The sequence below is a fragment of the Cebus imitator genome, unplaced genomic scaffold (assembly GCF_001604975.1).
Source record: "Cebus imitator isolate Cc_AM_T3 unplaced genomic scaffold, Cebus_imitator-1.0 Scaffold49, whole genome shotgun sequence".
Classification (NCBI taxonomy): domain Eukaryota; kingdom Metazoa; phylum Chordata; class Mammalia; order Primates; family Cebidae; genus Cebus; species Cebus imitator.
Genome location: NW_016107364.1, coordinates 1,909,974 through 1,931,109, shown reverse-complemented (window position 1 = coordinate 1,931,109; position 21,136 = coordinate 1,909,974). Strand labels below are relative to the sequence as shown.

At 35.9% G+C, this 21,136-nt stretch overlaps 1 protein-coding gene across 3 annotated transcripts in view; it reads left to right on the top strand.

Moving 5' to 3' along the window:
- The window catches only part of RTTN (rotatin), a 185,632-nt gene that overhangs the window by 94,229 nt on the left and 70,267 nt on the right, over positions 1 to 21,136 (top strand). For all 3 annotated transcript variants that reach the window (XM_037738129.1, XM_017527523.2, XM_037738130.1), the window contains 6 exons: positions 6,188 to 6,316; positions 6,777 to 6,887; positions 10,567 to 10,725; positions 11,957 to 12,028; positions 13,994 to 14,183; positions 17,782 to 17,873. In XM_037738129.1, the coding sequence (XP_037594057.1) occupies positions 6,188 to 6,316; positions 6,777 to 6,887; positions 10,567 to 10,725; positions 11,957 to 12,028; positions 13,994 to 14,183; positions 17,782 to 17,873 (753 nt within the window). The remainder of the gene's footprint in view (positions 1 to 6,187; positions 6,317 to 6,776; positions 6,888 to 10,566; positions 10,726 to 11,956; positions 12,029 to 13,993; positions 14,184 to 17,781; positions 17,874 to 21,136) is intronic.

Below are 21,136 nucleotides of genomic sequence, written 5' to 3'. Positions count from 1 at the left end.
TAGCTATAGGAGACACAAAATGCACAGTCCCTGTTATGTAATGTTTAGCAGTTATGAAAAATATGATTAGCAAATCTTTGGTTTAAAAAGGAGTTCATTTCATACTTCATAAAACATCTTGAGAAGAAAATCTTTATGTTTTTAAATGACAGGAAAATATTAGGAAGAAATTTGTCACTTTTGTTAGAAATTATAACAGGGTAACATTTAATCTTGGGTGGTTCTGCTTAGTTTATTAATTATATAAACAGGTATCCCTGTTGTGCTAAAATGAGTAAATTCTTTTTTTTTTTTTTTTTTGAGACAGAGTTTCACTCTTTTGCTCAGGGTGGAATGCAGTGGCATGATCTTGGCTCACGGCATCCTCCACCTTACAGTTTTAAGTGATTCTCCTGCCTCAGCCTCTTGAGTAGCTGGGATTGCAGGTGCCGACCACCATGCCCAGCTAATTTTTTAATTTTTAGTAGAGACAGGGTTTCACCATGTTGGCCAGGCTAGTCTTAAACTCCTGACATCATGGTCTGCCCGCCTCTGCCTCCCGAAGGATTACAGGAGTGCTGGGATTATAGGACTGAGCCACCAAGCCTGGCCAAATTCTTCTTTTAAAGAATAAAGTAAGGCTTATGGGAGTGGATTTTGAAACAAAGTCATTGTTGGTCCAAATGATTTGCTGCATAGTTTCTTAGTAATTAAAGCTGGTTTTCTTTTTGGAAGGGAGCCATATTTCTAATGAAAGATTAGTTTGTTTCTGCACAGTGAAATTTGAATTTGAGGATTTGCTTTTTGTAGATGTGAAATGAGACTTTAAGCGTGATGAACTATGATAGGTGAATAAACTATGATAGTTAAATCTTTAAATCAGATACATGATGTATAATTCCAGAGGTCTGACAGAATTACCAAATTAAAAGGAAATATCGTCAAAGTTCTTGGCTTCTCAATTATAAGCTAGAATTAAAAATCATTACACAGATCACAGATGTTAGATATCTCCAGTGATGACCTAGAGGAAGATAATAGGACCTGATCATTTAGATATTTTATTTTTAACATAGTCACTTAAAATTTTAAGTTTTTGACCTGGAGGAAGGGGTGGCTGTGGGTGCAGCTTCAGCAGACTTAAACATTCTTGCCTGTTGGCTCTGAGGAGAACTGTGGATCTCCCAGCAGAGCACTTGAGCTCTGCTAAGGGGTAGACTGTCTCCTCAAGTGGATTCCTGATTTCCATGCCTCCTGACTTGGAGACACCTCCCAGCAGGGGTTGACAGATACCTTATACAGGAGAGCTCTGGCTGGCGTCTGGTGGGGGTGCCCCTCTGGGATGAAGCTTCCAGAGCAAGGAACAGGCAGCAATCTTTGCTGTTCTGTAGCCTCTGCTGGTGATATCCAGGTAAATAGGGTCTGGAGTGTACCTCCAGCCAATTCCAGCAGACCTGCAGCAGAGGGGCCAGACTATTAGAAGGAAAATTAACAAACAGAAAGGAGTAGCATGAACATCAACAAAAAGGACACCCACACAAAAACCCCATCTGAAGGTCACCAACATCAAAGACCAAAGGTAGTTCAATCCATGAAGATGAGGAAAAACCAGCGCAAAAAGGAGAAAATTCCCCAAACCAGAATGCCTCTTCTCCAAAGGATCACCACTCCTCACCAGGATCGCAACTCCTCACCAGCAAGGGGGCAAAACTGGACAGAGAATGAGTTTGACGAATTGACAGAAGTAGTCTTCAGAAGGTGGGTAATAATAAACTTCTCCAAGCTAAAGCTGCATGTTCTAACCCAATGGAAGGAAGCTAAGAACCTTGAAGAAAGGCTAGATGAATTGCTAACTAGAATAACCGGTTTAGAGAAGAATATAAATGACCTGATGGAGCTGAAAAACACAGCGTAAGAACTTTGTCAAGCATATACAAGTAACAATAGCTGAATCAATGAATTGGAAAAAAGGATATCAGAGATTGAAGATCAACTTATTGAAATAAAGCATGAAAGACAAGATTAGAGAAAAAAGAATGAGAAGGAACAAACAAAGCCTCCAAGAAATATGGGATTATATGAAAAGACCAAACCTATGTTTGATTGAAAGTGATGGGAAAATGAAAGCAAGTTGGAAAACACACTTCAGGATATTATCTAGGAGAACTTCCCTAACTGAGCAAGACAGGCTAACATTCAAATTCAGGAAATACAGAGAACACCACAAATATACTCCTCCAGAAGAGCAACCCCAAGATACATAATCATCAGATTCACCAAGGTTGAAATGAAGGAAAAAATGTTAAGAGCAGCCACAGAGAAAGGTCTGGTTATGCACAAAGGGAAGCCCATCAGACTAACAGCACATCTCTCTGCAGAGACTTTACAAGCCAGAAGAGATTGGGGGCCAATATTCAACATTCTTAAAGAAAAGAATTTTCAACTCACAATTTCATATCCAGCCAAACTAAGCTTTATAAGCAAAGGAGAATTTAAATCCTCTGCAGACAAGTAAATGCTGAGAGATTTTGTCACCACCAGGCTTGCCTTACAAGAGCTTTTAAACGAAGCACTAAATATGGAAAGGAACAGCTAGTACCAGCCACTGCAAAAACATACCAAATTGTAAAGACCATCAGCACAACAAAGAAACTGTACCAACTGATGGGCAAAATAAGCCACTAGCATCATAATGACAGGATCAGAATTACACGGAACAATATTAACCTTAAATATAAATGGGCTAAATACCCCAATTAAAAGACACAGATGGGCCGGGCGCGGTGGCTCAAGCCTGTAATCCCAGCACTTTGGGAGGCCGAGGCGGGTGGATCACGAGGTCAAGAGATTGAGACCATCCTGGTCAACATGGTGAAACCCCGTCTAAAAAAAAAAAAAAAAAGACACAGATGGCAAATTGGAAAGTCAAGACCCATTGGTGTGCTGTATTCAGGAGACCCATCTGATGTGCAAAGACACATATAGGCTCAAAATAAAGGGATGTAGGAAGTTTTACCAAGCAGACGGAAAGAAAAAAGAAAAAACAAAAAAACAGGGGTTGCAATCCTAGTCTCTGATAAAACAGGCTTTAAACCAACAAAGATCAAAAGAGACAAAGAAGGGCATTACATAATGGTAAAGGGATTAATGCAAGAAGAAGAGCGAACTATTCTAAATATATATGCACCCAATACAGGAGCACTCAGATTCATAAGCCAAGTTCTTAGAGACCTACAAAGATACTTAGACTCCCACACAATAATAGTGGGAGACTTTAACACCCCATTGTCAATAATAGATCAACCAGACAGAAAATTAACAAGGATATTCAGGACTTTAACTGAGCTCTGGACCAAGCAAACCTAATACAGGTAGACGTCTACCGAACTCTCCACCCCAAATCAACAGAATATACATTCTTTTCAGCACCACATTGCACTTATTCTAAAATTGACCACATAATTGTAAGTAAAACATTCCTCAGCAAATGCAAAAGAGCAGAAATCATAACAAACAGTCTCACAGACCACAGTGCAATCAAACTAAAATTAGGAATAAGAAACTCACTCAAAACTGCACAACTACATGGAAACTGAACAACCTGCTCCTGCATGACTACTGGGTAAATAATGAAATTAAGGCAGAAATCAACAAGTTCTTTGAAACCAGTGAGAACAAAGACACAATGTACCAGAATCTCTGGAACATGGCAAAAGCAGTGTTTAGTGGTAAATCTATAGCACTAAATGCCCACAGGAGAAAGTGGGAAAGATCTAAAATTGACACCCTAACTTCACAATTAAAATGGGTAATATTCAGTATCTATAAAGAACTGAAACAAATGTATAAGAAAAATCCCCCCCAAAAAATGGGTGAAGTATATGAACAGACACTTCTCAAAAGAAGACATTTATGCAGCCAACAAACATATGAAAAACGCTCGTCATCACTGATCATTAGAGAAATGCAAATGAAAACCACAATGATACTATCTCATGCCAGTCAGAATGGCAATTATTAAAAAGTCAGGAAACAACAGATGCTGGAGAGGATGTGGAGAAATAGGAACACTTTTACACTGTTGGTGGGAGTGTAAATTAGTTCAACCATTGTGGAAGACAGTGTGGCAATTCCTCAAGGATCTAGAAATAGAAATACCATTTGACCCAGCAATCCCATTACTGGGCATATAGCCATAGGATTACAAATCATTCTGTTATAAAGACACATACACATGTATATTTATTATGGCACTGTTCACAATAGCAAAGACTTGGAACCAGCCCAAATACCCATCAATGATAGACTCAATAAAGAAAATGTGGCACATGTACACCATGGAATACTATGCAGTCATAAACAAGGATGGGTTCATGTCCTTTACAGGGACATGGAAGAATCTGGAAACCATCATTCTTAGCAAACTAACATAGGAACAGAAAACCAAATACCACATGTTCTTACTCATAAGTAGGAGTTGAACAATGAGAATATATGGACACTGGGAGGGGAACATCACACACCGGGGCCTATCAGGGTGTGGGGGCCTAGGGGAGAGATAGCATTAGGAGAAATACCTAATGTCGATGACGGTTTGTTGGGGGCAGCAAACCACTATGGCACGTATATACCTATGTAACAAACCTGCCCATTCTGCACATGTATTCCAGAACGTAAAGCATAATAAAAAATTTAAAATTGAAATTATGAGAAATTTCAGACATAATGTAGAAAGAATAGTAGAATATAGCCCATGTAGGTATCGTCCACAGTTGTTAACCCCTGGCCAATCTCGTTTTATTTTTCAGACATTATTTTATTTTATTCTGAGTCTCACTCTTCCACCGAGGGTGTAATACAGTGGCTCAATCTTGGCTCACTGCAACCTCAGCCTCCTGGGGTTCAAGTGATTATGTTGCCTCAGCCTCCTGAGTAGCTGGGATTATAGGCATGTGCCACCATGCCCAGCTAAGTTTTATATTTTTAGTAGGGTAGGAGTTTTACCATGTTTGGCAGGTTTGTATCGGACTCCTAACATCAAGTGATTCACCCACCTTGGCCTCCCAAAGGGCTAGGATTACAGGTGTGAGCAACCGTGCCTCAGATGTCATTTTACTTTGTTTGTTTTATGCAAATTCTAATTCAGGTCAAATTTCTCAAAGTATCTACCAATTAGATGCTTTTATTAACATGATTTATGCTGTCTTTAAAATATACATATAACGCACTTTGCTGCATGAGTTGGAAAAATAAAAAAACCCAAAAGATAGATTGAGACAAAATGGCTTACATTGAAGGATTCCATGCTGAATAAAAGCATTGAGACCTTGGGTGGGTGAATTGAAATACTCTTTTCTGTTAATGCAGATGATAAGTACTTTTGATTGTTTCGACTTAACAACAAATCTTTCCTTTAAAATGTGTTGGCTACATATAGTTAGCATGGGAGAGAAAAAAATTGAGAACCAGTGATGTAAATAAGCATATACTAAAATATGCAATAAAAATCTAAGATCACTCATGAGTAAGGAAATGCCTATTTACATTTAAACCATAATTCAAGAAAATCCGACATAACTCTGGTAATGAGTTTTATAGTGCTAGCAATTTCTATGTATATTTTTCAACTAATTATTTATAGACTCTTAAAGGATGCCATAACGTTTAAAACATGTAAACATATTCTAAGTTACAACTGTGTATTAGGAGGGCACCACACATCTTTTTTACAAACTTTAAATGGAAAAATACTGAAAATAAAAATTTTTGTTTTAATTTTGAAAAATTACAAGATCTCACTCTGTAACCCAGGCCAAGTGCGGTGGTAAAGTCATAGGTTACCGCAAGCTGCAGTTCCCAGGCTCAAGTGATCCTCCCTCCTCAGTTCTCCCAGTAGCTGGGACTACAGATGTGCACTGGCATGCCTGGCTAATTTTTTTTTTTTTAAGTAGAGACTGGATCTTGCTATGTTATGCAAGCTGAAGAATATTTCCTTTTAATAGTGGTAAAATACCTGTAACATAAAATTTATCATCTTATTCATTTTTAAGTATAATGAATACTTAAAAATACTAATGAACTAAGAAAATTATAACTTTATAAGGTTAGGATTCAATTCACCCAAGTCAGTAGACAGTTATATATTTATTTGTCTTTATATACCAGTAAGAATAAAGCCACCATGAAATTGTTTACATTTGTTTTTCAGGTCATTACTTCCTTTTATGTGGAGCGTGGAGGAAATGCTATGTCCTTCATGGGAAAAGGTGTTACAAAGAGCACAATTCTTTGCTTGCTTCACTTATCCCATGAGATGATGGCCCAGGCTGGGAGCTTGGTGAGTGCATTAAAGCGGTCTGTCTTCTTAACAGTTAGTTGAAAAGGAATGTGCTGTGTCCAACACATTTCAAGCACATGAACTTGCTACATTAAAATGTCTCTTTTGACTTTTCTTTTTAGGAAACAAGAATGATTTTTGACTAGGATGTTTCTTAGAAGTTGTATATTAACAAATCTGAATTTTATTTGAAATTGTTTAAAATCTACATCACTGAAAAACTACCTTTTGTCTAAATCATGGGAAAAATAGCTTCTGTCAAAAATATTGTTATGTTTAATTTTTTAAAGAGAAATAGATTTTTGTTTGTTTGCCTTATTTTGGCTAAATCATGGGATTAAAACCAGGTCTAAAATACATTTTTATGTTCTTTCATTAAAAATTCAGAATTGTTTTAACCTTCCTGCATTTTATTTTTAGAAACTTACGTAAAGTATTTGTTTCCCCTTTTTCCCAGTAGGAGTGGATGTCACTTTGGTTCTTGCCTTTGGGTAGTCATAGTGAAGAACATATTCCTACTCAACAGGGATTGGCTTGGTTGATTCCATTATGGGTTGATCGGGACCCAGAGGTCAGTGTGAAGGAGAATCAAGTTTATTGTGTTTAGATTAAAAACAAATGATACAAACCATAAATATATATATATATAACATTTTAGTGACTCTACCTTATATTTTATTTAAGCCCTGATTTAGCTTAGGCTGCCATAACAAAACACCATAGACTAGGTGGCTTAGACAACAAAAACTTCTTTTCTCATAGAAGTTTTGGAAGCTGAAAGCCCAAGATCAGGGTGCCAACATAGTCAAGTTCTAGTGAGGGCTCTTCTTTTGGCTTGTAGATGGCTGCCTTCTTGCTGTATATTCACGTGGCCTTTCCTTGGTCCATGCATGTGGGGCAGGGGAGGGAGGGTGGTATAGAAACAGATTTGTCTCTTTTTTTTTTTATTATAAGATTGCCAGTCTTACCGAGATAGTACTGCTCCCTTATGACCTAATTTAACCTTAATTATCTCCTAGAAGAGCCCTATTTTCAAATGTAATCACTCAAGCATAAAGGCTTCAACATATGAGTTTTGGAGGGATGCCATTCAGTTCATAGTTTTCCACCCCTGGACCCCTTAACTTCATGTTCTTTTTCCATGCAAAATGCTTTTATTCTCCCTTAACAACCTCAAAAATCTTAACTTATTCCAAAATCAACTGTAAAGTCTAAATTCCAAAATCTCATCTAAATAGCATCTAAGCCACATATGGATAAGTCTCTAGACATAAATCCTGCTGAGACAGAATTCTTCTCCAGGTGTGAACCTGTGAAACCATACAAGTTATGTGCTTCCAAAAGATGATGGTAGGATAGACATTCCCATTCCAAAAGGGAGAAACAGGAAAAAAGGAAGAAGTGTTGGATCCCAGGCAAGTCCAAAGCCTCGCAAAGCAAATTCCATTAGATCTTAATGCTCAAGGATAATGTTCTTTGGCTCAGTGCTGTGCCTTACAGGCCCACCAGGGTGACAGCATCTAGATGGCTCTATGGGGTGACCTCATCCTTTTGAGTCTCTTCAAGAGCCCTGCCCATAAAGGTATCTTCAAGGGCAGACTTGTTCCTGAAGCACTGGACAGGGTCGTCATCCTGGCCCACTGAAATCAGAGAGGTACTTAAAACCAGGAGGAAAAGCCATCCCCCAGTCCTGTGGTGGGAGGGCAGCCTGGTGATCTCTAAATCATTTTTTGGGTCACTCTTAACCTCTCATTGAAGAATACAGTAGTCCTCCCTTATCAGAGGTTTCATTTTCCAAAAGCAGCCTGAAGATGAGTAGTAGCCTAACACTCCCTCACAATGCCTACATCATTCACCTCACCTCTTCTCTTTATGGAAGCGTTGTATCATCTCACATCATTACAAGAAGGCTGAGTGCAATACAATAAAATATTTTGAGAGAGAGACCATGATCGTATATTTTATATTACAGCATGTTGATACTACTGTCATAACTTATTTTTAGTTATTGTTGCTAATCTCTTACTGTGCTAATTTATAAACTTTATCATAGATATGTATGTGTAGGAAAAAAAAAAAACAATAGTTACAGGGCTCAGCACTATCTGTGGTTTCAGGCATCCACTGGGGCTCTTGGAATGTAGTTCCCATGGATAAGCCAGGGACCACTGTAGCACGTATTTGCTTATAGATTCCAGGAAGTCCAACAGCTTTCCTTCATTCTATGCATCTTTCTCGGTCCTCTTTAGTTCAAACTAGCAATGTCTTTGCTGATATAATCCCATCTCTATTCCTGGCTTCTGCTGAGATGTCTGATTAAGTCCGTGAATTGCAACCATGATCTCTTTCTTAAATGATTATTCAGCCACACCCTCCATGTTCTCTTTAAAACAAGCTTCTTATTTTTTGCACGGATAGGCTGAGAATTTTTCAAATCTTGTTCTTGTTTCTTTTTGCTTACCCATTCTTAATTCCTTCTTTAATTCATCTCTTTCCTTTTGCATTTTGCTATAAGCAATCAGGAGGAACCAAGCCACTTTTCAACACTTTGCTTAGAAATCTTCTCAGCTAAATATCCAATTTCATTGCTCACAAATTCTGCCTTCCATAAAACACTAGAACATGACCACAGCTCAACCACTTCTCTTGCCAGTTTGTAACAAGGATTGCCTTTCCTCGAGTAACCTTTTTTTAAATAACGCTTTCCTCATTTTTGTCTGAGATCTCATGAGAGTTACCCATGTCTACGTTTCTGGCATGCACCTCAAAACTCTTCCAGCCTCTAGCCCATTGCCTAGTGCCAAAGTCACTTTCATGTGTTGAGGCATTTGTTTCAGCAGCACCCCCACTCCTTGGTACGAAAATCTGTGTTAGTGTGCCCAGGCTTCCATCACAAAATATTATCGCCTGAGTGGCTTACAAACAGAAATTTATTTCTTGCAGTTCTGGAGGCTGCAAGTCAAGATCAGAATGTCAGCGTGGTTGGTTTCTGGTTTACAGATGGCTGCCTTCTCACTGTGTGCTCACATGACCTCTCCTTGGTGCATGCATGTGGAAAAAGATTTCCCTCTTTCTTGAGCCCACCATTCCTAATGCAGTAGGGTCCCACCCTTATAACTTCATTTAACTGTAGTCACCTTCTATCACCAAATACAGTTTGGGGATTAGGGCTTCAACATAGGAGTTTTGAGAAGACAAAGTTCAGTGCACAGCACCCTCCTTTTCAATCAAATTTGTTAGAGTATAGATTGAAAATATAAAAGAGAAAAGGTTAAAGTATCTGTTACTTTCAGAAGAGTGGAAAATTATTAGAGAGGCTTAGCCATTTTGAAACTGTTGAGAAGGATCTGGAAATTATAGTTAAGTGACATGTAAGTGTCATGTAATGAAATTAAATGCCAAAATTGCATTTGCATTACAGTACAAAATTTTGTATTATTAAAGAACTTCCAAGTTTTAGCCAGCTGTTCACTGATTTCAAGCAAGAAATGATTAGATGCTATTATAATAAAACCTTATTTATAGAAATATTTGAAATACATTTTTTAGTCACATTGAACTTGGACTTACTACTTGACTATGTTATGACTGTATTTTTTTTTTTTTAAATCCTGTAGTGGTCATTGAAACTATATTTTTAGGTTAGAATTCAGAAATTTACCAACATGTATGGCTTGAACAGCAGTGGTTCTAAACAGCAAGCATGTTATACCATGTCAATCTTATTTGGAAATATTTTTCTTTTAAAATAATTTTTTGAAGAAAATATGAAATGCCTTGTAAAATAATTGCCTCTTTGTTTAGAAGTTTTAAGAAAGTTAAAACCATTTATTTGGAAGAAACACTAAAAAATTAAGAAATGTAGAACAAAGAATAGCTACCTTTTTGAAGAATGAAGAATAAATTGAAATTGTGTTCATAAAAGGTTAAGTGCCCTATGCTTTCCCTAGAAAAATACTTGCAAACTATAAATTTTATGCTTCTTTTTATACCCAGTTTTAATTTGCTTTGAAATTTGATTATATTTAATTTTTCCTATATTATTGCTTCCTTGAATCGTGGAATGGGATTTTTATTCATTCATAAACTTATAGGACACTGTGTTCTATAGATGTTTTTTATAATTTAGGATCATAAAATCAATGCTATATATTTTTTAAAGTATGATATTTTATATACCCGAAAAACTAAGAATTTATGTTAGGAAAAAGGCTTATTTGATTCAACAACTTTCTCTTTAATTTGAACAGGTGAGATTTACTTCACTGGGATTAGGATCAGCACTGACCACCCTTGAAACTGGCTGTGTGGCCTTGGCAAACAGTTGTCAGAACATTTCTGGGGGGCTCTGGGGAACTGTGGTGAACATTCTTCTGGACCAGTCCGAATGTAGTATGGTGCGCCGGGAGGTATGTCTGTTTTTTTAGCACTCTTTCTCCTTTTTTCCTTAGAAATTCTTTGTGATAGTGTCTATAAGCGATACGTGACTCCTGATCAACATGGTGGACTGACCATTGACCATTATCTCTTCCACCTGTGAAAAAACCCAAACAAAATGATAGTAGAGGACTTAAAAGGTATTAATTCACAGTAAAAACTTCCGATAAGGTCAAATCAGAATAGACTACGTTTTAATGTGAACTCTTTTATTTTATTATGCATTGAAAAATAGTTCACAGGAAAATTTACTTTTATATTATCTCAACATTTATGGGTCTCTAATATTTAAGAAGCTTTAATACAGATAAGAGGCTGTCAAAATAACTTTCTTTGTAGTATTTATCATATAACATGAGAGGGAAAAATAAACCCTATTTTAATTCTTTCTAAATAGTTTGTTTTTTTAATTGCTGCTTTTATTAAAGTAATGATTCATGTAAATAGTTTTAAAACAATAATCAAATTGTACTTAGAGGTTTATGAAAAAAACAGCATTTCCTGGGTCCACCATTAGCCAGTCCCCAGTTCCAAGCTCAAAAGGCTAGTTTTCTTGCTATTTGACTTCATGTTTTTAAGTAGTAATGTTTATATTTACGGCTTCTTCTTGATTTATCAACTTTAAAGCTTTTCTATCACTTTCAGTTACCATGGTTGGAAATGCCAGTTTCTGAGATCGCCCTGTTAATCCTGTCATTCTCCCATTATGGTTATATCATCTTTCATTAAGTAGACAATGCTCCTATTTGTATGATTATTTAATTTGATCACCTGCAGGATCTAGTCAGTCAAGTTGGACATTTGTGGTTTGTATTTCTAGTTGGCAAGTTTTTATTGAAAAGAGTCTGTATAAAAGAAGGGAGAAAGAGCAGGGAGAGGAGTGTGTGTTTAATCTTAAAGGGGACAGTCAAAACCTAAAAGTATGTTTCATAAATGCTCCCAGAAGAGTTTATATTATACAAATCATTTTTTAATAAAGCTGAATTCTGAAATAGGAAAAAATATATTTTCTGATTAAATAATTTCATATACTGTTAGGTCATTACCTACCAAGGTCATCACCTAACAAGAAATACAGTTTGACAGTTCTCATAATGACCTCTCAGCATGTGCAATTGACCAGAGATAAGTCTTTTGCTATTACATTACAATATATTGGTTATTTCAGAGATGACAACAAGATGGCAGTATTGACTTTTTTAGGCTGCATTTATTTTTCAGAATCTCCTTGTAATTCCAATGCCTACAGAAATTATAAAGGATTATACTTGGCAGGTGGGTGATTTTAAACAATTATCAACCCAGTAGATATTTCAAATTAATTGGTGATAAATTTTCAACATAAGTAGTATATTTCATTTCTGATGAAACTATATACAATATACTATATATTCTCTTAAAACAGAATGTAGAGTTTTTCTTATGCTGACCATACTTAAAAATTCTCCTCTGTAATGTTCAAAATAATTTTAAATGATAATAGTTGACATGTTTACTATATTTTAGACACTCTTCTAGAAATGTAAGACATAGTAACTTGTATAATTTTTTGAGTTGTGAACTGTTACTATCCTCGTTTTCTAAGTTTAGGAACTTTTGAACAGAGAGTTTAAATAGTTTGCCTAAATCACACAGCTAGTCAGTGGTGCACCTTTGCTTTGAGTCTAGGTAGTCTCTTACCCACTTCACTATATTACTTTTCTAATTTAGTTATGATAAACAAATTTGTAGATATGTGTTGATGTTAACACAATTCTTGTTAATTACTTCCGTGTATTATTATTATAAGGGATCTAATTTGTGATGTTAAGCAGTTTATTGTAAGTCTCTTGGGTGTTTGGCATGTTTTGTGCATATAAGTATAACTTGCTTAAAAGATAGAATTTCTTGAAGCTGTGAAAATTGGCTCTGTGTTTTTGGATGAATACTTTACTGTATATAATTAGATAAGGTAATGCATTAAAGGGCCCCATTGCCTGTAACAAATATACCTTGGTTAATAAACGACCACATAATCCCATTCTCCTTGTATTTCTATTTTACCTGATTTTTCTAGACCTCTGCATTTAAAATAACAACAATGACCACCATGGGTTGGCTGTTCCTTACAGTAGTCTTATTTCTTATATAATTGCTCTGTTTAGGAAGAGTAAGCTTACAATGTTGGTAGATTTATTAAAACACAACAATAACTTCATAGTCATAAAAGACATTGAATATTGAAGTAAGAGTTTTTATAGTGATGTATATAAATGTTATCAAAAAGAAGTGTTAATAGAAATACCTTGTTAGTTTAATATGCCTTTAACTTGTGAATTCCTTTATCTTTCTGAAGAGTCAGTTAAAATATCTGTCTTTTCTTGATGATGGGGAGGGTGAAAGAAGAGACACACACACAAATCTTATGGTTAAAGGGAAACTTGGAATATGTTTTGACCATATCTTTTTTGTTGGCTGTTAGATTTATGTTTACTATCTTTTATTTTTCTCTTTTGTATGGCCTGTTTTAAAATCTTGACTTTATTATCATTTCTCAGAAAATAGAAATATTTATAAACTAATGATGGGATTGTTTGCAAACTTTAAACCAATCCTTATTGCTTGATATTTGCTATTAGATATTCCAGGAAAAGTAGTAAGTGACAATGCAAAATATTGAGGAAAAATGCAAAGAGAAAAAATTTTGTAATAACAGATTCTTTTCAGCCTCCTAGTGGCAGTTCGTGTGTGTGTGTGTGTTTTCCTTGTCAGGATTAATTCAGCAGGAAGTAATGTGGCAAATTTTGCCTTGGATATTGATGGACCTTTTCATTTTATCTGGCTTAGTGATAGGTATAAAAAATAATTATGAACATAATTACTTGGACCACCTTATTTCATATATTTTAACACCTGTTATTTTCCATTATATGTAAATTGAAACATACTGCTTTTATTGTGTTTTTGGCTCAAGTGTATGATTTCTTAGTTAAAGCTGATCATTTCATAGAAACATTTTAAATCAAATGGCCCCTCAAGAGAGAGATCAGCTTTGTGCCTTCAGGGGATGTTTAGGCAGCAAAGGCCTGGAGCATTTTTGTCCTAGGTCAGGCTGCTTTAAGTGTGTAAGGACAGAAGAAGAGTGGAAGGAGATGGTAGCATCTGAGACCCATTCATTTCCTTGAGAGGAGACAATGGATTTTTTTAAAGAAATTGTTTGATATGTGAGTGTCTCCTTCATCTTTCCCTCTTTTCCTACAGGGGCCCTGTGTCCATGATGAGGACTCTGGCCTATCACTCATTGGAAAACCTGCCCTTCAGGCTCTTTTATATCATTGCCATTTTTATGAACATTTGAATCAGATGGTAAAACATTGTTACCTAGGGCGGTGTATGTTTGATTTGAATTTTTCTGCTTTTGATAGAAATTCAGAAGGCAATGATTTAAATGGTAAGTACAATATCTTTATATTTTTATTTTTATAATATGTAACTTTTAAAAACTGGTAAAAATACATATGTTTGTTTAAAAAAATTGAAAAATAAAGAAAAGTATACAGGGAAAACATTCATTTCCATTTCACCACTCAGATAGATATATTTTCTTCCAGTCTTCTTTCTCTGTATAGCTTTCTTTGTTTTATGTAATTATGTTAATATCTTATGTACATGTTTGTATTTCCTTCTTTCATTAAATATTACACAAGCATTTTTCGATGTGATAAATTCTTGATGGAAATTATTTTTGACATCTTATTAATGTTTCATAAGTTATGCCCATCAGTACAGTTTTATAGTTTCTTTTTTTAAAAAAATTTATTATACTTTAAGTTCTGGGGTACTTATGCAGATTGTGCAAGTTTGTTACATAGGTATACATGTACCACGGTTGTGGTTTGCTGCATCCATCGCCCTTTCATCTACATTAGATACTTTTCCTGACGCTATCCCACCCCAATCATCCCACCCCTGTTATTCCTCCCCTAGGCCCCCACCCCCTAGGCCCTGGTGTGTGATGTTTCCCTCCCTGTGTCCATTTGTTTTCATTGTTCAACACCCACTTATGAGTGAGAACATGTTGTGTTTGGTTTTTTGTTCTTGTGTCAGTTTGCTGAGAATGATGATTTCCAGATTCATCCATGTCCCTGCAAAGGACATAAACTCATCCTTTTTTATGGCTGCATAGTATTCCATGGTGTATATGTGCCACAATCCCTTTAACCAGTCCATCACTGATGGGCATTTGGGTTGGTTCCAAGCCTTTGCTATTGTGAATAGTGCTGCAATAAACATACATGTGCATGTGTCTTTATAATAGAATGATTTATAATCCTTTGGGTATATACCCAGTAATGGGATTGCTGGGTCAAATGGTATTTCTAGTTCTAGATCCTTGAGGAATTACCACACTGTCTTCCACAATGGTTGAATTAACCTACATACCCACCAACAGTGTAAAAGTGTTCCTATTTCTCCACATTTTCTCTAGCATCTGTTGTCTCCTGATTTTTTTTAATGATCACCATTCTAACTGGCGTGAGGTGGTATCTCAGTGTAGTTTTGATTTGCATTTCTCTAATGACCATTGATGCTGAGCTTTTTTTCATATGTTTGTTGGCCATGTAAATGTCTTCTTTTGAAAATTGTCTGTTCATATCCTTTGCTCATGTTTTGATGGGGTTGTTTTTTTCTTGTAAATTTGTGTAAGTTCTTCATAGATGCTGGATATTAGCCCTTTGTCAGATAGGTAGATTGCAGAAATTTTTTCCCATTCTGTTGGTTGCCAGTTCACTCTATTGATAGTTTCTTTTGCTGTGCAGAAGCTCTTGAGTTTAATTAGATCCCATTTGTCTATTTTGGCTTTTGTTGCCATTGCTTTTGGTGTTTGAGTCATGAAGTCCTTGCCCATGCCTATGTCCTGAATGGTATTGCCTACGTTTTCTTCTAGAATTTTTATAGTTTTAGGTCTCATGTTTAAATCTTTAATCCATCTGGAGTTAATTTTTGTATAACATAAAAGGAAGGGATCCAGTTTCAGCTTTCTGTATATGGCTGGCCAATTTTCCCAACATCATTTGTTAAATAGGGAATCCTTTCCTCATTGCTTGTTTTTGTCAGGCTTGTCAAGGATCACATGGTTATAGTTATGTGGTGTTCTTTCTGAGGCCTCTGTTATGTTCCATTGGTCTATATCTCTGTCTTGGTACCAATACCATGCTGTTTTGATTACTGTAGCCTTATAATATAGTTTGAAGTCAGGTAGCATGATGCTTCCAGCTTTGTACTTTTTTGCTTAGGATTGTCTTGGTCATGCGGGCACTTTTGGTTCCATATGAAGTTTAAGGTGGTTTTTTCAATTCAGTGAAGAAAGTCATTGGTAGCTTGATGGGGGATAGCATTGAATCTATACTTTGGGCACTATGGCCATTTCCATGATATTGATTCTTCCTAACCATGAGTGTGGAATGTTTTTGCATTTGTTTGTGTCCTCTCTTATTTCCTTGAGCATTGGTTTGTAGTTCTTGAAGAGGTCTTTCATATCCCTTGTTAGTTATTTTATTCTCTTTGTAGCAATTGTGAATGGGAGTTCACTCATGAGTTGGCTCTCTGTGTGTCTGTTATTGGTGTGTAGGAATGCTTGTGACTTTTGCACATTGATTTTGTATCTTGAGACTTTGCTGAAGTTGCTTATCACCTTAAGGAGATTTTGGGCTGAGACGTTGGGGTTTTTTAACTATACAGTCATGTCATCTGCAAACAGGGACACTTCGATGTCCTGTCTTTCTATTCAAATACCTTTTATTTCTTTCTCTTGACTGATGGCCCTAGCCAGAACTTCCAATGCTATGTTGAACAGGAGTGGTGAGAGAGGGCATCCTTGTCTTATACCAGTTTTCAAAGGGAATGCTTCCAGCTGTTGCCCATTCAGTATAATGGGTTTGTCATAAATAGCTCTTATTATTTTGACATATGTTCCATCAATACCAAGTTATGTTATGCATATCAGTACAGTTTTATAGTTTCTTTCTCTATTAATGTCTTAAACTTTTTTGGAACTTTCATTTCTAGGCAATGTAAATTTTTTCATTCTTCTTGTGAATTAGACCTTTCCCACTACATTTTCTAATTTATTTTGCTCATGTATCAAAAGCTGTTTATTTTAGTATGTTACTCATTTGTCACAGTATTTTCCTGAAACCTGTTTATTCCTTTTGTTTGTAGGTTCTCTTAGATTTGCTGAGTATAAGATCTGAGCACATAAAAATAATAAATATATTTCATAATAAATAGTAATTTAATACTATAAATACTTGTATTTGTAAATTCATTTTTAAAGTAATTTTTTAGAATCTTGCCATAGATTGAAACTTACAAAAAAGGTTCAAGAGTAGTACAAGAAAATTCTCAAATGTTAACATTTTACTATATTTACTTTCTACTTCATGTGTGTATATGTGTATAAATGGAAATGTATGATCTCTGTGTATCCTTTCTGAGCCATTTAAGAGTAAATTGAAGACATGAATTTCCATTATCCCAAATTATTAACTGTGAATTTATGATTTACTTATGATTTACTTTTCTGTTACATCTTGGAGGAATCAAGAAAATGACATTTGATGAAGTTTTGAACATTTTAAATAATTATCCCTGTTAGAAAAGTGACTGACTTAATTGTGTAAATTTCTCTGGATCAGTTACTCAGAGCATGGCCCCAACTAACAGCATTGACATCTTCTGTGAACTTGTTAGAAATGCACATTCCGGGCTTCCACTCTGACCTGGGGTATTGGAACCTCTGGGGTTGGGACTGCAGCAACTGCTTTAGCAAGCTCTCAGTGATTCTTATGCACATTAAAAAACAACAACAACAACTCTTTTCTTACATTTGCTTTAAAAAAAAAAAAGGTCTACCTTAGAAGCTAAATCCATGTAAATTGTTTTTCTTTCTTTAGTTTTGAATTGGTTTCCCGTAATGAGTACTCTTTTAGTTAATTGTTACAGTTCCCAGGAGGGTGTCCATGTTAACATTTTTCTCTTTGTTGCAGGTTTAGATGACTCATTCAAGTTTTGGAGGCCTCCATCTAGGATATCCAGTGAGGATCAAGATCCAGGTTCTCTCTCCACCTCAGAAACAACGGTATTTGCAAAGAATGCATAAGCGCTTCATTTTGAATCTCTGAAAAAATTTGAATTTGCATGGTGGGAAAAGATAAGAATACAAAGTGTAAGGTTATAACAGCTATGATTTATTCGAAATGCTGTCTGCAGAATTTTGCTAAATTATTGTATATAACCTGCACATCAGCCATACATTATAGATGCTTATTTTGCTTTTCTGTGAGCGCAAGCCACTCTGAAGTAAAGTAACTCTGTGATGATTAGTGCTGTAGGTAGCAGAATTGGAGTTTGAACAAGGGTATGCCTTGCTACAGTATAGCTACACTGAGTATCCCTTTAGTTGAGAATTTTCAACCTCTCTTTCCTCTCTTTTTTGATAGTACAAAAGTGTGAAAATGTGTTTATCATTAGTATTAGAAGAGAACAGGTTGCATATGATTAAAAATGCTTGATTACCCTGAGATTGTGCTTAAGGGCAGGGCAATGTGAAGAACATTCAGATGTTCCAGTGTGGTGCTGACAACTTTAACACACTTCTAAATACTTGCATCACATAGAAGTTTATCTGGAATACCTGAAATTTATATATGCCTGTCTGCATGCCTTCTTTCATTCCTTTCATTCATGCATTAGTTGCTTTTTTCTGCAGAAAAGTTTGAAACACTCAGTATTTTGAGTAATGATTGATGCTTTCAGTTATGTATAAACATACAGAATCATTTATTCTCAACTGGATAACATTACCTTTAATTTTAAAGTGTTTTTGGAATAATTACTGTGTTATATAGAACATATTAGGAAGACGAAGGTTTGATGCATCTGTTTCCAGGAACAAAAATAATTTGAGAACAGTAATTGTTATATAGACATTATAATTTAAAGATTATGTTTGAACAATCTCCTAGTTTCTCAAAAGACTGATACTTTTTGCTACAGTTTTAAGTCTTTTTTCCCCTAGATTCAAGAGAAGTATTTATGTTTAGTGCTACATCGGACCTTCATATGGAAAAGTAGGATAATTACCCGAGTTCCACTAGATGTCATGCTTTCCTTTCCCACGTGGAGATAGTGTGTACCTTTGTCTCAACAAGAGTAATAATATGATAAATGCCAAAGTGAAGTATATTAATTGGTTATTTAGTTCACAGAAGGACAGCATGAATGTGTGCTTAAAAGTAAATTTTCTTAGGTTAACCTATTTGTCAGAAGGCTATAGACTAGCCTAGAAATCTTTGTACATACTTCAGTTTTTTGCTTTTAGTAGGTATTCAGTAAATAGTGATTGTTCTAATTAACTTTGAGTTGTCGTAGCCATTTTGTGGTGAGCACTCAAGTTGTATTTATCCTATACAAGAAAACATGTCTACTTTTTACTTTCTTTTTTGGGGGGGTTCCAAACAATTTTTAGAATGGGTGACTTTTATTTACAAAAATAGACTTAGTATCCTAATTCTACTAGTTGTCATATTTTCTTTACCATACCTACAATGATCTGTATCTTCGTCCCAATGGGAGAAAAATCTGGAGATTTATGCCAGGAATACTTTCAACTAAAGGTGCCAGTGCTTAGACCAAGTCACACTTTCTCATTTTTAGAAAATGTTGAAGTTACAAATTGAGGTATAAGTTGAGTGGATGTACATCTTATTAATCAGCTTATCTGCTTATTTATATCTTTGTTTTATCTCAGAATTGAGAAAAAAATGCAATCTTTTATTGGTTGATTGGCTGGTTTTTCTATTTTGTCTTTCCAAGGAAAGCAACATCTTTTGATTTGGGTCTTATCATCCAGCATGCTCCTCCTGGGTCACTATCCATTTTGTGCTGTTAATGCCAAGTTAGGGACTTTCGTGCTGTTATCTAATGAATATTAGTTCAGTTGTTTGGCAAGCTTTGTAAGGATTGTTGGGTCCTGTATGTTTTATAAACTACAGATAGAGTAAGCAGAGTGTCACTGTTAGATCGGGGGCATCGGCCTTGTAAATGCTTCCTCAGGAATGGTCTCTATCAAGCTAAGTATTCTCTTTCTCTAGGGTAGGAGGATTCAGCCATTAGGTGTTGTTTTTCCTCTTGAAATCACATTTATACTTCTGAGAGGTATCCAAGATGGACAAGTGTTTGTGTCTCTTACATACCTGTGTGCAGCAACAGCTTTATGACCAAAATTTGGTCTTTCCTGTTGTTCCTGAGCAGAACTATGTCTGTATTTTTTTTTAAATCAATTATCAAAATAGAATATGTGGGAAATGTAATTTTTTTCTTTTTGAGCCTTTCTTTGTGAAATATGTGATACTTTCAAACTTTTGGAGCACAGATTTAAAGAATGCTGATTTTAGTTTTTCTGAACATTGAAAGAGAATTTTTATACTTCGTAGTCTTAAAAAAACTGGGCCGGGCACAGTGGCTCATGCCTGTAATCCCAGCACTTTGAGAGGCCAAAGCGGGCGGATCACGAGGTCAAGAGATCAAGACCATCCTGGTCAACATGGTGAAACCCCATGTCTGCTAAAAATACAAAAATTAGCTGGGTGCAGTAGTGCACACCTGTAGTCTCAGCTACTCGGTAGGCTGAGGCAGGAGAATCGCTTGAACCTGGGAGGTGGAGGTTGCAGTTAATCGAGATTGCGCCACTGCACTCCATCCTGATGACAGAGCGAGACTCTGTCTCAAAGAAACAAAAACAAACAAACAAACCTGAAAAGCATTGTTATTATCTTGCAAAAGGGGAAATTTGGGTATGGAGTGAGGTCCCACTCCTAGCACAGTGGATGGTAGAACATTCTTTTGAGTCCAGAAGTGTGTTTGCCCCTTCCTTCACTCTAAGGCCAGATGTGATTGATCCCATAAAAGATGCCATAGTCAAGGGGCAGTGAGATTTCTTTAGAAGGAATGATGAAATGAGAAGTGATTTTGTGTAGGACATGGCAATTGAAATGGGCTTTAAAATATTATCCCCTTCTCTTTTATACACGCACACATTTGCAAGGGGCTGAAAAGATTCAAATATTCCTTAGGATTCAGTGACCACTTCAATGATAAAAGTCTACATGAGAACATAAAGTATAATTAGAAAGTAACTGAATACAAAGTTGTGTGGTACTGAAGTCATTAACATTCAGAAAATGCAAGAGGTTCTTTGGAGTAGAATGTGGGAGGGAAAGCTAAAGTTTGATGACCTGACTAATCAGATAGGAGTTAGTTAAGAAAGCTGAGTCATCCAGTCTGGGTAACAAGAGAGAAACTCCTTCTCAAAAAAAAAAAAAAGAAGAAAAAAAAGAAAAA